This window comes from Salvelinus sp. IW2-2015, linkage group LG27 (assembly GCF_002910315.2).
Source record: "Salvelinus sp. IW2-2015 linkage group LG27, ASM291031v2, whole genome shotgun sequence".
Classification (NCBI taxonomy): Eukaryota; Metazoa; Chordata; class Actinopteri; order Salmoniformes; family Salmonidae; genus Salvelinus; species Salvelinus sp. IW2-2015.
Genome location: NC_036867.1, coordinates 35,416,086 through 35,431,575, shown reverse-complemented (window position 1 = coordinate 35,431,575; position 15,490 = coordinate 35,416,086). Strand labels below are relative to the sequence as shown.

The window sequence follows — 15,490 nt, the reverse complement described above, 5'->3', positions numbered from 1 at the left end:
TCCTGGCCATGGACCCAAAATATCGATGATTTGTTCCCTGAGCCACTTAGTTATCACTTTTGCCTTATGGCAAGGTGCTCCATCATGCTGGAAAATGCATTGTTCGTCACCAAACTGTTCCTGGATGGTTGGGAGAAGTTGCTCTCGGTGGATGTGTTGGTACCATTCTTTATTCATGGCTGTGTTCTTAGGCAAAATTGTGAGTGAGCGGACTCCCTTGGCTGAGAAGCAACCCCACACATGAATGGTCTCAGGATGCTTTACTGTTGGCATGAACCAGGACTGATGGTAGCGCTCACCTCGTCTTCTCCGGACAAGCTTTTTTCCAGATGCCCCAAACAATCGGAAAGGGGATTCAGAGAAAATGACTTTACCCCAGTCCTCAGCAGTCCAATCCCTGTACCTTTTGCAGAATATCAGTCTGTCCCTGATGTTTTTCCTGGAGAGAAGTGGCTTCTTTGCTGCCCTTCTTGACACCAGGACATCCTCCAAAAGTCTTCGCCTCACTGTGCGTGCAGATGCACTCACACATGACTGCTGCCATTCCTGAGCAAGCTCTGTACTGGTGGTGCCCCGATCCCGCAGCTGAATCAACTTTAGGAGACGGTCCTGGCGGCTTGCTGGACTTTCTTGGGTGCCCTGAAGCCTTCTTCACTACAATTGAACCGCTCTCCCTGAAGTTCTTGATGATCCGATAAATGGTTGATTTAGGTGCAATCTTACTGGCAGCAATATCCTTGCCTGTGAAGCCCTTTTTGTGCAAAGCAATGATGACGGCACGTGTTTCCTTGCAGGTAACCATGGGTGACAGAGGAAGAACAATGATTCCAAGCACCACCCTCCTTTTGAAGCTTCCAGTCTGTTATTTGAACTCAATCAGCATGCCAGAGTGAACTCCAGCCTTGTCCTCGTCAACACTCACACCTGTGTTAACGAGAGAATCACTGACATGATGTCGGCTGGTCCTTTTGTGGCGGGGCTGAAATGCAGTGGAAATGTTTTTGGGGGATTCAGTTCATTTGCATGGCAAAGAGGGACTTTGCAATTCATCTGATCACTCTTCATAACATTCTGGAGTATATGCAAATTGCCATCATACAAACTGAGGCAGCAGACTTTGTGAAAATTAATACTTGTGTCATTCTCAAAACTTTTGGCCATGACTGTATATATATATATATATATATAACTCAATAATATGAAATATCAACGAGCTCTAACCTTGAACACTCAGAGAAGTGCATCTGAAAAAAAGAGCTATTGACTAAATATAATCCAACTGTACGTGTGGATACCATAATAATAACATACGTCGGGCACATACATAACCATACATGAGTTGACTTTATTATCTTGCACATTATTTTGTGTCCACACAATTGCTCTGAAAATTCTTTTGGCTTTAAGACACCATTTCCTTATCTTTTACATAGATATTCACCCCCCGTTTGTCAGCCTGATAGTTGGTCTGCAGTTGATGAATGAGTCATTCTCCATAGGAATAGAATCTAGTCATTCTATTTCTATGTCATTCTCTTCCTGTATTTTGTCTTTAACCGTAGCCCTGGAAATAGGCTGGATTAAGCAGCGACCGTAGTGCAGTAATGCAACTCTGCCTCTGTCCGTCCACTCCATTCTGCTCCAACTGCAAGCTCCAGTGATAACCGAGGGAAGTCCTTTTTAAGACATGACCCCGAAGACAGGGTTATGGCGGCAGATGCTCGGTCCGATCTCCTCATAGTCTTTTTTGGTGTGGCACACTTGGTAAAACTCCGGCTGAGGAAAGAGTAGATATGACCGTTATTATTTGTTGGTGTACACTTTTCCTTTCAAGTTTCCTATTATATATTCTAACCAAGGCTAACAAAGCCTCCAAGTGTGTCTTCAGCTTTTACATCAGTAGAATATATATACATCTCTGATAGAGGGATCTTTGTCTGTTAACTCATGTTACTAAGTTCTAGAACTCACAGTTGATGCCAACATAGACCCGCCAAACCAAACAGCATATCTCTGCATGTGGTGAGTGATAACTTGCACGTCGATGGGTTTGGGCTGGCAAGAAAACATGAAACATGTTATTATTGAGCCAATAACACCTATGATTATGCTGGAAATGCAAAATATGACATCATTTTGAACATTTTAGGAGCCACAACACCCATAAAGCTGTAGCATTCCTATAGAGTACATCAGCTGACTAGGTCAAATGTAAATCGGTTCTCACCTTCAGCTTGCCACCGCTCAGTTCCTCACTGAGTTTTAGTCTGCCATCCACTGTCCTTTTCAGGTCCCTCTGCAGACGTCGGCCAAAATCTCTGAACATAGTGGAGCCTCCAGAGAGCACGATGTTCTGCATAGCAACAGACAAGGTAAATAGACACTTGGAACCTCGACATACTCCTGAATAGATCATTTAGAAAGTAAAACACATTTCATCCTCCTACTTAAATCTCATAACTTCTGGATGGAGACAAGTCTCAGTATCTGGCAGAAGTTTATCGTTTCAGTACATCATGAGGACCGCTTTTCTATTGTCAAACACAATGTTCTTGTCGCCTGTCATGTGAATGAAATAAAACAAAACTTGAACTCCCCAGACGTACCTTGTAGAGGGGACGTCTGACGTCAATAGGGCAGTTCTGAATGACCTCGTCAACAACCTCGGAGATGGGTTGGGTGAAGTCAGGGTTGGCAAACTGGGGGAGGAGAAAACACATACAGTACAACCAATGTTATTATGATACAATTAGAGCTAAGTGATTAACAGAAATGTCAGTTCAATTATTTGAATTCGTTCAGTTTTTTTCCCTGTGAGCTCAATGCCACTCACAGTTTCTCTAGAGATAAATCAGATCCAGCCTGAACTGTGCAATGTAGTTGTAGTTTCCAACAGGCCAATATTCTACATAGTTTAGTGCATAAAAAAGTGGTAATTAACTACAATGACCATAATCCATTGTGCATCTACTTGTCCAGTCTTTCTTTTATGCCTGCTACTGAACAGAGACGAAAGAGTGGTCGTGAGGTGACAGAGAGCAGCTGTTACTTTGCGAGGTACATCATATGACACCTGCGCGTCGAACATCTCATTCCAAAATCATAGGCATTAATATGGAATTGGTCCCCCCTTTGCTGCTATAACAGTCTCCACTCAAGGCTTTCCACTAGATGTTGGAACATTGCTGCAGGGTCTTGCTTCCATTCATCAACAAGAGCGTTAGTGAGGTCGGGCACTAATGTTGGGTGATTAGGCATGGCTCGTAGTCACCGTTCCAATTCATCCCTAAGGTGTTTGATGGGGTTGAGGTCAGGCCAGTCAAGTTCTTCCACACCGATTTCGAAAAACCATTTCTGTATGCACCTCGCTTTGTGCACGGGGCTATTGTCATGCTGAAACAGGAAAGGGCCTTCCCCAAACTGTTGCCACAAAGTTGGAAGCACAGAATCGTCTAGAATGTCATTGTATGCTGTAGCGTTACGATTTCCCTTCACTGGACCTATGGGGCCTAGCCCGAACCATGAAAAACAGCCCCAGACCTTTGCATTCGGGCACATAGCGTTCTCCTGGCATCCGCCAAACACAGATTCGTCTGTCGGACTGCCAGATAGTGAAGCCTGGTTCATCACTCCAGAGAACACATTTCCACTGCTCCAGAGTCCAAGGGCGGCGAGCTAGACACTACTCCAGCCAACGCTTGGCATTACGCATGGTGATCTTAGGCTTGTGTGCGGCTGCTCAGCCATCAAAACCCATTTCATGAAGCCCCCGACACAGTTATTGTGCTGACGTTGCTTCCAGAGGCAGTTTGGAACTCGGTAGTGAGTGTTGCAACCGAGGACAGATGATTTTTACGCGCTATACGCTTCAGCACTTGGCGGTCCCATTCTGTGAGCTTGTGTGGCCTACCACTTCGCGGCTGAGCCGTTGTTGCTCTTAGATGTTTCCACTTCTCAATAACAGCACTTACAGTTGACCGGCAGAGCTCTAGCAGGGCAGACATTTGACAAACTGACTAGTTGAAAAGGTGGCATCCTATGAGGGTGCCACGTTGAAAGTCCCTGAGCTCTGCAGTAAGGTCATTCTACTGCCAATGTTTGTCTACGGAGATTGCATGGGTGCGCGCTCAATTTTATACACCTCAGCAACGGGTGTGGCTGAAATAGCCGAACCCACTAATTTCAAAGGATCCACATACCTTTGTATATATAGTGTATCTCTACCTGAATATACATGATCTAAATGTTTGACAGTTGGTATTCAGCAGTCATAAAAGTATGCCTTATTCAATTTGAAGAACTACAAAATTGTGATTTTGTCAGACAGCAGCTCTATAGAGATGAGATGATGACTTGGAATGAAATAATAAAGTCATCAAATAAAACAAATGTAATATACACAACAACTGAAATATTTTATTAAAGTAAAGTCACTAAATAAATGGTTATAAGTGATAAGCAGTGACGGGCAGTCACTACCATCATGAGACTTTTATTAATTGTTTTATTCTGTGTTGTTACAGTATTCGACCCACATAACGCACAACGCATTTCATGTTTTCAAAAAAATTATATTAAAACCGAAATCTGTGATGTTTTAATAAATCGAACCAAAAAGCACTAATCGCTCAGCACTAGATACAATACATTACATAACACAAGCACAACAATATACACTGCTCAAAAAAATAAAGGGAACACTTAAACAACACAATGTAACTCCAAGTCAATCACACTTCTGTGAAATCAAACTGTCCACTTAGGAAGCAACACTGCTTGACAATAAATTTCACATGCTGTTGTGCAAATGGAATAGACAACAGGTGGAAATTATAGGCAATTAGCAAGACACCCCCAATAAAGGAGTGGTTCTGCAGGTGGTGACCACAGACCACTTCTCAGTCCCTATGCTTCCTGGCTGATGTTTTGGTCACTTTTGAATGCTGGCGGTGCTTTCACTCTAGTGGTAGCATGGAACGGAGTCTCAACCCACAAAAGTGGCTCAGGTAGTGCGGCTCATCCAGGATGGCACATCAATGCGAGCTGTGACCTGAATCCAATTGAGCACATCTGGGACATCATGTCTCGCTCCATCCACCAACGCCACGTTGCACCACAGACTGTCCAGGAGTTGGCGGATGCTTTAGTCCAGGTCTGGGAGGAGATCCCTCAGGAGACCATCCCCCACCTCATCAGGAGCATGCCCAGGTGTTGTAGGGAGGTCATACAGGCACGTGGAGGCCACACACACTACTGAGCCTCATTTTGACTTGTTTAAGGACATTACATCAAAGTTGGATCAGCCTGTAGTGTGGTTTTCCACTTTCATTTTGAGTGTGACTCCAAATCCAGACCTCCATGGGTTGATAATTTGATTTCCATTGATCATTTTTGTGTGATTTTGTTGTCGCACATTCAACTTGTAAAGAAAAAAGTATTTAATAAGAATATTTCATTCATTCAGATCTAGGATGTGTTTATTTTAGTGTTCCCTTTATTTTTTTGAGCAGTGTATATTGAAAATGGGATCATACCTCTGGGTGGAAGAAGATCTCAGGGCCAAGGAAGCGCTCATAGCCCACGTCGATGGTGAACTCCTTCTTGCTGATGGAGTTGATGCCCGTGTACTGCTTGATCCACTTAGAGCCGTCCACATCGTACTTGTTGAACTCTTTCACCAGGTCAGGGCAGACATAACTGAACCTTTCCTGGAACACAATATGGAATCATTATCAATTGTAAATCATAACAGAGTGTACATAAGACACTGGGTAGATGCCAAAGAGTTAACAAGGAGTCATGATCTGTGACTGTACATCTCTATTCAATGATGCAGCAATACTGACCTCTGCTGTTGAACCTGAGAAATGCTCACAAATAGTACAGGTAATACTTCCTTTGGTTTGTGTAGGGAACAAAAAGTTATAAATGTGCAGGTACCTTGATGGCTTTTGGTGTTTCCAATGACTGCTCTGGTGGGATGCCCACCTCCCGCTCTCTCAGCAGCTGCTGGGTGAAGTAGGTGATGTCTCGACCAGCGATGGGGATGTGCTTTATACAGCTACCGATGACGTAGCCTTCCGCCTGGAAGAAAACACAACACCGATTGACAACACAATCTATTATCGCTCGTACAGGAATGTAATGTTACCATGTATGTGTTAGCAATAGTATATAGTTAGAATACATCCGAGTAGTGTTCAGTAGGGCACACTGTTCCAAACTTTTGCAGCAGATTAAGAAAATGTATTCTTGTTGGACAAGTTCAGGAAGTACCTTCCCGCTTCACTTTGTTTCAAAACGTTTGCTACCTACTAAACATGACCCAGTTCTAGTAAAGACTATATGGAATGATGATCGAACGAATGTACCCACCACTGGGATGACGTGGGTGACCCCATCACCGCTGTCAATCACCGTCCCCGTCAGGGTCCTCTCGCCCAATTGTCTGGAGGTCCATGAGGCTGCCAGCGCCAGGACCGCCTGAGGAGGAAAACACAGACCTTGTCACTTTCCACTAATGACGACAACCCGTATTTGCAAAGCGTCTTAGATCAGGAGTGCTAAATCTAGGATCAGTTTAGACTTTTAGATCACAATCAATAAAATTATATATATAGTCAGGGGAGTGAACCTAGATCAGCACTCCTACTCCTGTTTTGAAAAGGGACCCAGAATTGAGATCCACCCAGGGGTTTCACAGACACCCTCATTTCCTCTGTGAAGTGTGTTGAGAGTTGTGATAATGCACTCAAAATCAAGTTTGACTTGACCCTTGAACATGAAGAGGTGCAGGGAAGAGATGATATAGAACCAACCAAGAACATAGAGAGGATTTACCTGTACAGCGATGTAAAGACCTGGAACGTTGAAGGACTCAAACATAATCTCTGCTGTGTACTCTCGGTTTTCAGGGGTATTCAGAGGAGGCTCTGTCTGTGGAAAAGAAAAGTACAAATCCCATAGGTTCCTGCTACTAAATAGCATACTTTCCACACTAACGTGCATGTTATGAACGTACCAAGAGGAAGTAGTGGTCTTCGGGCTCTGCACGCAGATACTTGAAGATGACCTGTTCCATGAACCTCTCCATGAGATCCCAGTCATCCACGATCCCATGACGAATGGGCCACTGTTACAAGGGGAACAACCACACCCAAAATTATTTTTTCCATTAGGCTACTCAGTTCTAACAGGCATTCAGCATGACTTTACATTTCAACTTTAAAAAAGGGGCAATGACAAAGCGAACTCCCCGACACGGTTGTTTCGGGGGAAAAAAGCTGACTAATGGGCTGAAGAAATTGAACCGCTCTAAAATGCATAGATAGAGATATAGTTGCAAAGACTGACCATCCAACATCGTAGTTTTCACCATGTTTTGTTTACAAACATTGGAGTAAAACAAGAGTTATATTTTCGGTTCTGATGGGATATGCCAGTTGAACTAAGCACATGAGGCATTTTGAAGTTATATTCTTTAAGAACTAATATCATTAAAGTYCAAAAAAGTATGTAGCAACTGCAGACTTCCCCTTTAAGTAAACCTCCATCACTGGAAAATGCAATGTACCTTTGTTGCATAATTTGGTTTGTCTATTGCCTCGTCACCGATGTAAAAGTCCAGGTCGTCCACCCCCTTCGTCATCCTGCGCTGGGCTTGGTCTCCAACCTTGGCCGACTCTTTGATGGCAATACCTGAAGTTTAGGAAGATTCAACGCCATTAATCCTTAGTACCAGCCTACATATGGTTAGGACATTGTTGATTGAAACATGACTTGAGGGTGCTGATAGGCAACGTTACACAGGTGAGCAACGTTACACAAATCAAGCATAGGGAAAGCAGACTGCTGATGCTAAACACAAGAGAGGAAACTCAATGAGCGGCAGGCCTATTACTTYGATTCGTCTTGTAAAATCAGTACATAAATAGCCACATTTTTATTAAAGAGATACTGAACGCACTGACTCTGCATGGGTTTTTCGGTTGCTCATTACGAAAAAACAAGATTTCAGTCATGGGGGTGTGGTTCGATGTGGCGGTTACTTATGTTTGTCCCTCATGAGACACCGTAGGAATAAAGCCAGTACCACTTTCTCAAAATAGTCAGAATGAATTCAATTAAATTCAAATCAATTCAAAGGGCTTTATTGGCATGGGAAACATGTTTACATTGCCAAAGCATGTGAAATAGTTAAACAATTAAAAATGAACAGTGAACATTACACGCACAAAAGTCAAAGGAATATAGACATTTCAAATGTCATAATATGGCTATGTACAGTGTTACATTGATGTGCAAATAATTAAAGTACAGAAGGGAAAATAAATAAACATAAATATGGGTTGTATTTACAACGGTGTTTGTTCTTCAGTGGTTGCCCTTTTCTTGTGGCAACAGGTCACATATGTTGCTGCTGTGATGGCACACTGTGGTATTTCACCAAATAGATATGGGAGTTTATCAAAATGGAATTTGTTTTCTAATATGGTCATACATTTGGCAGGAGGTTAGGAAGTGCAGCTCAGTTTCCATCTCATTTCGTGGGCAGAGTGCACATAGCCTGGCTTCTCTTGAGAGCCAGGTCTGCGTACAGTGGCCTCACTCAATAGCAAGGCTATGCTCACTGAGTCTCTACATAGTCAAAGCTTTCCTTATATTTTGGGTGAGTCACAGTGGTCAGGTATTCTGCCACTGTGTACTCTCTGTTTAGGGCCAAATAGCATTCCAGTTTGCTCAGTTTTTTTTGTAATTTCCTTCCAATGTATAAAGTAATTATCGTTTTTTTTTTTCTTCATGATTTGGTTGAGTCCAATTGTGTTGCTGTCCTGGGGCTCTGTAGGGTCTGTTTGTGTTTGTGAACAGAGCCCCAGGACCAGCTTGTTTAGGGGACTCTTCTCTAGGTTAATCTCTCTGTAAGTGACAGCTTTGTTATGGAAGGTTTGGGAATCACTTCCTTTTAGGTGGWTGTAGAATTGTAGAACAGCTCTTTTCTGGATTTTGATCATTAGCGGGGTATCCAATGCTGAATCCCAAACCCCCCCCCCCCTTCCATAGTCCCTACATTGGCGCATTCACGAGTCCCTCGCCACATACACAAGTGTCTCAAAGCTGAGGGAGTGAAAATTAGAGGGTTAGGAGCTTACTTAGACCCTCTGATAGCCATTTTGACCAAGCCAGCAAGGCTGCATGCTCCAGAGTGAAGTGGTATCCCACACGCAGCGATATGCTTGGAGTTTGCGCAATTTCATACAAAAGAATGGAGAGGCGTGCCTAATTACATGCCACATGCATTGTTTTTATCTGATTTAAAACTTGACATGTAACAAATGGAATACCTCCCAAATTAAATGAGGTTTATATCTTGTAAAATCGGCAGGGGTTGTTATTTGGAATTTCATGTTCGTTTTATTATTTGAATGTGGAACATGAATTGCATCCTTTAAGTCACGAGTGTGTCCTAAAGTTGATGGGTTCATTGATCCCCTTGCCACTCTTGGCCAGGTCGCAATTGTAAATGAGAACTTGTTCTCAACTTGCCTACCTGGTTAAATAAAGGTGAAATAAATAAATAAATCTCTGAAAGTCTCCCTTGTTGTCAGCAACAAATGACAACGGAACGCTTTCTGTGCGAATTGGTAGGGGCGAGGGAGTGGTTTGGAATTCACCGTAAAATAACTCAAGAAATCTGTCATTTTGTTGACGTTTCTGCCGAGGAGCTTTTAGTCGCTCAGTTTTACATCTAGCTAAGGTGTTTGGTGCAGTATTTCTCAAGTAAAACATTTTTGTGACGAGTTGTTTTATGTAAACAAAGTCCGATCCTCTGTGCTGCTGGGCAAGTCTGTCTCGCTGTCTGTGTTCTGCCATACGACTGGATATCCATCCGTGGTAATGGGCATTGTTGAAATCAAAACCAAACCCTTAAGTAAGTCATTACGAACTCATGAACACAAATCTCACAAAACTCTGTTTTGGACGATACTGACTTAATGACCAAATTTAACCTACTTGTCCTTTTTAGTCAATTTTATCACTGGAATAAATGTTTGACTAATATCAATGTCACATATGCCATTTTCAACAAGATCAGTTATTTTATGTTTTTAATTATTTTCCCAACATTGAATAAATGAGGTAAGCTTTATCCAACAACTGAGTGCGAACCCATTACACTCCTTTGTTTTGTCTGAATTGACGTGTTTTACGCACCAGCTAAGCTTCTGGGAGAGCCAATCATTCTCTTTTGATTTGAAAATACATTCGATACAGGACCTTCTAATCAGGTTTTACATGGGTGGAGTTTTGGCTTGCCTGGTGACATCACAAGACGGTAAATAAGTAATACCAATAACAAAAGAGAGTTCCAAACCGCTTTGCCAATAACAGCTATTTTTTCCATCCCCACTCAGACTACTCCCAAACAGTCCTAGCAAAATTATTGCTTGAGAATTATAATATTTTACTTAAAAGCCATTTTTGTTTCTTTTCAACCATTTTAATGGAAAACTATTACAGTAAGCTACATAAATGATTTGATGATGATATAAATACAGCTGCATTGGGCCTTTAACTAACTGAATAATGTGACAAAGTTGAGAGATTTACGAAGAGCACTTTGGTTTCCCGGGCCCACACGTACATAAAATGTATGCACGGATGACTAAGTTGACTCAATTTTGATAAAAGTGTCTGCTAAATGGCATACATTATATATTATTATAATGTCGGACTATGAACATTGCTCCTTCAACTACTTCCTCGTAGCCTCTAAATGTTTAGGCCTACTCGTCATCCATCCAGGCTTCTAAAAGTRCGCATGTCATCTATCTACTGGCTACTTCAAGTCCACAGTCAGGTGGCCTTGGCAAGCTTGTCCGTTATTCTAGTCAGCAAGGGCACAAGGGGACTTCTGCTATGGAGCCATATCACTGAATATAGGCTGGACTAGCTTCTTTTCAAGCTGTGTCTGTACAGCTTTCAAATACTGAAAACAAGTGGAATAGGCTAAGATTATTGAAAATAGCCAAAAATGGTTTGGATTTGTCACTGAAAAGCTAGTCTACGGTCCTCTAACAAGCTAGCATTGCCATTTAGCGTCCACTGGATGACTCAATGCTAGAGGAAGGCGGCCAACTTCAAACTTTGTGGTTTTACATTTGTTGAATTAGGCGTGCTCGCCTACTTCCTTTGAGCACTCCAATCAGATAAGAAAAACAGGAAGGACCGATACCAAAATGCTTTCAGCAGATTCATTTAACTAATGACCATACAGTATGTCCGCCTTATGAGTTAGCCAAATAATGGACTAAAGGAGCCTAACGTTACTCCTAATAGACCAAGGATTTTCTATTTAAAGGGTAAATTGGCTCTGGAAGCCAAAACAAACAAATACTCCATCTAAACGTGAATCGAATCTCAATTGCGGTATGGTTCTAAAAACTTAAATCCCTCTACTTTCATATCAYGTCAAAATAATTTCACAAATGCAAGATGCGTATTAACACAGTTGCAGCAGACAGTAATTTTCAGTGACAACACATTTGTGGCATCCATCTTTCCGTTTAGAACAGAATAAAACTTTGTCCATCCAGGATGGACATTTTTCTTTGGCATCACCTTACATTAAAATAATCACATACACATACAGTTGAAGTCGGAAGTTTACATACACTTAGGTTGCAGTTATTAAAGCTAGTTTTTCAACCACTCCACAAATTTCTTGTTAACAAACTATAGTTTTGGCAAGTCGGTTGGGACATCTACTTTGTGCATGACAAGTCATTTTTCCAACAATTGTTTACAGACAGATTATTTCACTGTATCACAATTCCAGTGGTTTAGACGTTTACATACACTAAGTTGACTGTGCCTTTAAACAGCTTGAAATATTCCAGAAAATGATGTCATTAGAAGCTTCTGATAGACTCAAATGATGTCAATTAGCCTATTGGAGGTGTACCAGTGGATGTATTTCAAAGCCTACCTTCAAACTCAGTGCCTCTTTGCTTGACATCATGGGAAAATCAGCCAAGACCTCAGATATAAAATTGTAGACCTCCACAAGTCTGGTTCATCCTTGGGAGCAATTTCCAAAGGCCTGAAGGTACCACGTTCATCTGTACAAACAATAGTACGCAGTATCAACACCATGGGACCACGCAGCCATCATACCGCTCAGGAATGAGACGCATTCTGTCTCCTAGAGATGAACGTACATTGGTGCGAAAAGTGCAAATCAATTCCAGAACAACAGCAAAGGACGTTGTGAAGATGCTGGAGGAACCAGGTACAAAGGTATCTATATCCACAGTAAAATAAGTCCTATATCGACATAACCTGAAAGGCCGCTCAGCAAGGAAGAAGCCACTGCTCCAAAACCGCCATAAAAAAAAAGCCAGACTACGGTTTGCAACTGCACATGGGGACAAAGATCATACTTTTTGGAGAAATGTCCTCTGGTCTGATGAAACAATAATATAACTGTTTGGCCATAATGACCATTATTATGTTTGGAGCAAAAAGGGGGAGGCTTGCAAGCCGAAGAACACCATCCCAACCGTGAAGCACGGGGGTGGCAGCATCATGTTGTGGGGGTGCTTTGCTGCAGGAGGGACTGGTGCACTTCACAAAATAGATGGCATCATGAGGGAGGAATATTATATGGATATATTGAAGAAACATATCACGACATCAGTCAGGAAGTTAAAGCTTGGTCGCAAATGGGTCTTCCAAATGGACAATGACCCCAAGCATACTTACAAAGTTGTGGCAAAATGGCTTAAGGACAACAAAGTCAAGGTATTGGAGTGGCCATCACAAAGCCCTGACCTCAACCCTATAGAAAATTTGTTGGCAGAACTGAAAAAGCAAGGAGGCCTACAAACCTGGCTCAGTTACACCAGCTCTGTCAGGAGGAATGGGCCAAAATTCACCCAACTTATTGTGGGAAGCTTGTCGAAGTCTATCCGAAACGTTTGACCCAAGTTAAACAATTTAAAGGCAATGCTACCAAATACTAATTGAGTGAATGTAAACTTCTGACACACTGGGAATGTGATGAAAGAAATAAAAGCTGAAATACATCACTCTACTATTATTCTGACATTTCATATTCTTAAAAAAAGTGGTGATCCTAACTGACTTAAGACAGGGATTTTTTACTAGGATTAAATGTCAGGAATTGTGAAAAACTGAGTTTAAATGTATTTGGCTAAGGTGTATGTAAACTTCCGACTTCAACTGTACATTCTCACATCATACACATTTAAACGAGTCAGTCCATCATGCTGCATACACTAACATAGAGGACATTAATAGATTCACTCACAAACGACCACTTTCTCAACTGCACTAGATAGATAAGTACATAAACCGATACAATTTACTTTGCATTTAGTATTCCAACAGCACAAGGAACAAATGAATGTTTGAATGCCATCTTTATGTAATACATGTATCACTAGCCACTTTAAACTATGCCACTTTTATGTTTACATACCCTACATTACTCATCTCATATGTATATACTGTACTCGATACCATCTACTGCATCTTGCCTATGCCGTTCTGTACCATCACTTATTCATATAACTTTATGTACATATTCTTTATCCCTTTACAATTGTGTGTATACGGTAGTAGTTGTGGAATTGTTAAGTTAGATTACTCGTTGGTTATTACTGCATTATCAGAACTAGAAGCTAACCATGTGTATGTGACAAATAAAATTTGATTTGATTCTTGGCCATGGGCATTCTGAAGCGCCAGACAGAGGGAAGCCTCTCGAACTGAGGGTGTAGAGGGGAGAAAGCCAGTGCCTTCTTTTTGGCTGCCTTACAGAACAGAATGCTCAAATGTGCCTGTGGTCGACAAATTACTTTGCTGGCTGTGTTGACTATTCTGGTTAGTTTACTTTTTCTCCTCACTCTCAGATTCCCATACCAGGCTGTCATACTGAACKTAAGGATGCAGGTGTTTGGAGACGCAGATAGCTATTTAGAACTTATTCTGTCCGTTTTCCATAAATAAGCGCTGTAACATGGACATATGGCCGTGTGGGAACGCTAACCCTATTTTTTAAAATATTATTTCTCGCTGATATGAAAGATAAGGTCCTTATGCTTCCAAAATCATACTGCAAGCGATGCGTGTTAATGTTCAGACCGAGCGTCGCGGCTCTTAACAAAACTCCTCAGTACAGTCCAATGACTCACGTGTAATGGAAAGGAACTGATTCTCATGATCAAGGACTACATATGAATGAACATGGTACATTATCATTAGAAGACTGTATGACAGTGTTTCCCAAACTCGGTCCTTGGGACCACAGGGGGTGGTTTTTGCCCTAACACTACACAGGTGATTCAAATTATCAAAGCTTGATGATTAGTTGATTATTTGAATCAGCTGTTTAATGCTAGGGCAAAAAACTATGTGCACCGAGTTTGGGGAACCAGCTGCTGTACGATACCGAAATACTTACATGAAGGAACAATAAACTGTGGCTCTGTGTTTCCAGCATATCCAATCTTTGTGTACCTACAACAAAAGCATTGCATGAGAATGTTCAGTGGGTTATATAGATCCTAATGATGCATGATCTAAAGCAGTGGTTCACAACCTGGGGGTACTTAGCCATCCACAGGGGGTGTATATGGTCATGAGACCATAGGGCTAATGGTAAAATGCACATGAGGGGTGCTCAGTCCGAGCAGTGAAATGTCAGTTGGTGGTACAGTCACCGAAAAAGGTTGGAAACCACTAATCGAAAAGGTGGCATGACTGTCTGTGGACTAGGCCAGTTATACGCTTCCATAAATTGAAAGTCACGTAGACTCTTGTAAAAGATTAAAGTCAATGCATACTACTAATGTAACGTCTAACGAGTGGGGAACCCTGATTGAAATTAGCTACTAGCAAGCTATCTTCTAATGCCTAAAATGGTTAACTAGCCATCTTGCTGGCTGGATTAAACGAAATTAAGCAAATTAAGGTTGTTGCTGACTAACTAGCTATCTTGATTGGTTTACTTTGCACGCCCAACATTTCTGCCCTGTCTGGGTGCATCTAGCTAAAGCCAATGAATCAGTTAGCTAGCTATTAGCATTAACACTTGCTACTTACCCTGTGCCACAGTCAACTACACAAGCCGGTAGACGTCCAGCCATGTTTCCTTAAATATCTACTGCAGAGTGCAATAGTGAATTGCTGCTTTATTCCAATGGGTCTTATAAAAAGGAAAGTCGTTTGTTTTGGGTAGAGGGATAACCATTTATTTAGCTAGCTAGTTTAGAGGCGGAACCCTGAACCCGCAGAGTGAAGTTACCTTCGCAATCACCTGATGCGGAAGTTGAAAGCGGCTGACGCGACGCTGATCATAACGTTTGTTAAAGCATTTCTAATATCGCACCTTATCAGAAGGGTAAGGGAATGTACACTTTCTAATTGCAATGTAAACATATTAAACAATTATTCTCTATAATGTACC

General features: G+C 41.8%; 1 protein-coding gene across 1 annotated transcript; it reads right to left on the bottom strand.

Annotated features, from left to right (window-relative positions):
- Positions 1 to 1,325: 1,325 nt before the first annotated feature.
- Positions 1,326 to 15,322, bottom strand: LOC111953817 (actin-related protein 3). Its single transcript, XM_023973326.2, has 12 exons — positions 15,127 to 15,322; positions 14,486 to 14,541; positions 7,574 to 7,698; positions 7,022 to 7,132; positions 6,841 to 6,936; positions 6,376 to 6,483; positions 5,941 to 6,084; positions 5,535 to 5,708; positions 2,607 to 2,699; positions 2,228 to 2,353; positions 1,972 to 2,055; positions 1,326 to 1,776 (listed from the first exon to the last, which is right to left on the bottom strand). The coding sequence occupies exons 1-12, from the start codon at positions 15,168 to 15,170 to the stop codon at positions 1,681 to 1,683; spliced, it is 1,257 nt and encodes a 418-aa protein (XP_023829094.1). The 5' UTR covers positions 15,171 to 15,322; the 3' UTR covers positions 1,326 to 1,680.
- Between the last annotated feature and the right edge of the window lie 168 nt (positions 15,323 to 15,490).

What these genes read in the sequence shown, in the direction of transcription:
- LOC111953817 (XM_023973326.2), bottom strand. Translation starts at nt 15,170, where the DNA reads ATGGCTGGACGTCTACCGGCTTGTGTAGTTGACTGTGGCACAGG. An exon ending in AACCAAATTATGCAACAAAG is followed by an intron (nt 7,133 to 7,573) that starts GTACATTGCATT and finishes CCCTTGTAACAG; the next exon opens with TGGCCCATTCGTCATGGGAT. An exon ending in GTCTTTACATCGCTGTACAG is followed by an intron (nt 6,484 to 6,840) that starts GTAAATCCTCTC and finishes TTTCCTCCTCAG; the next exon opens with GCGGTCCTGGCGCTGGCAGC.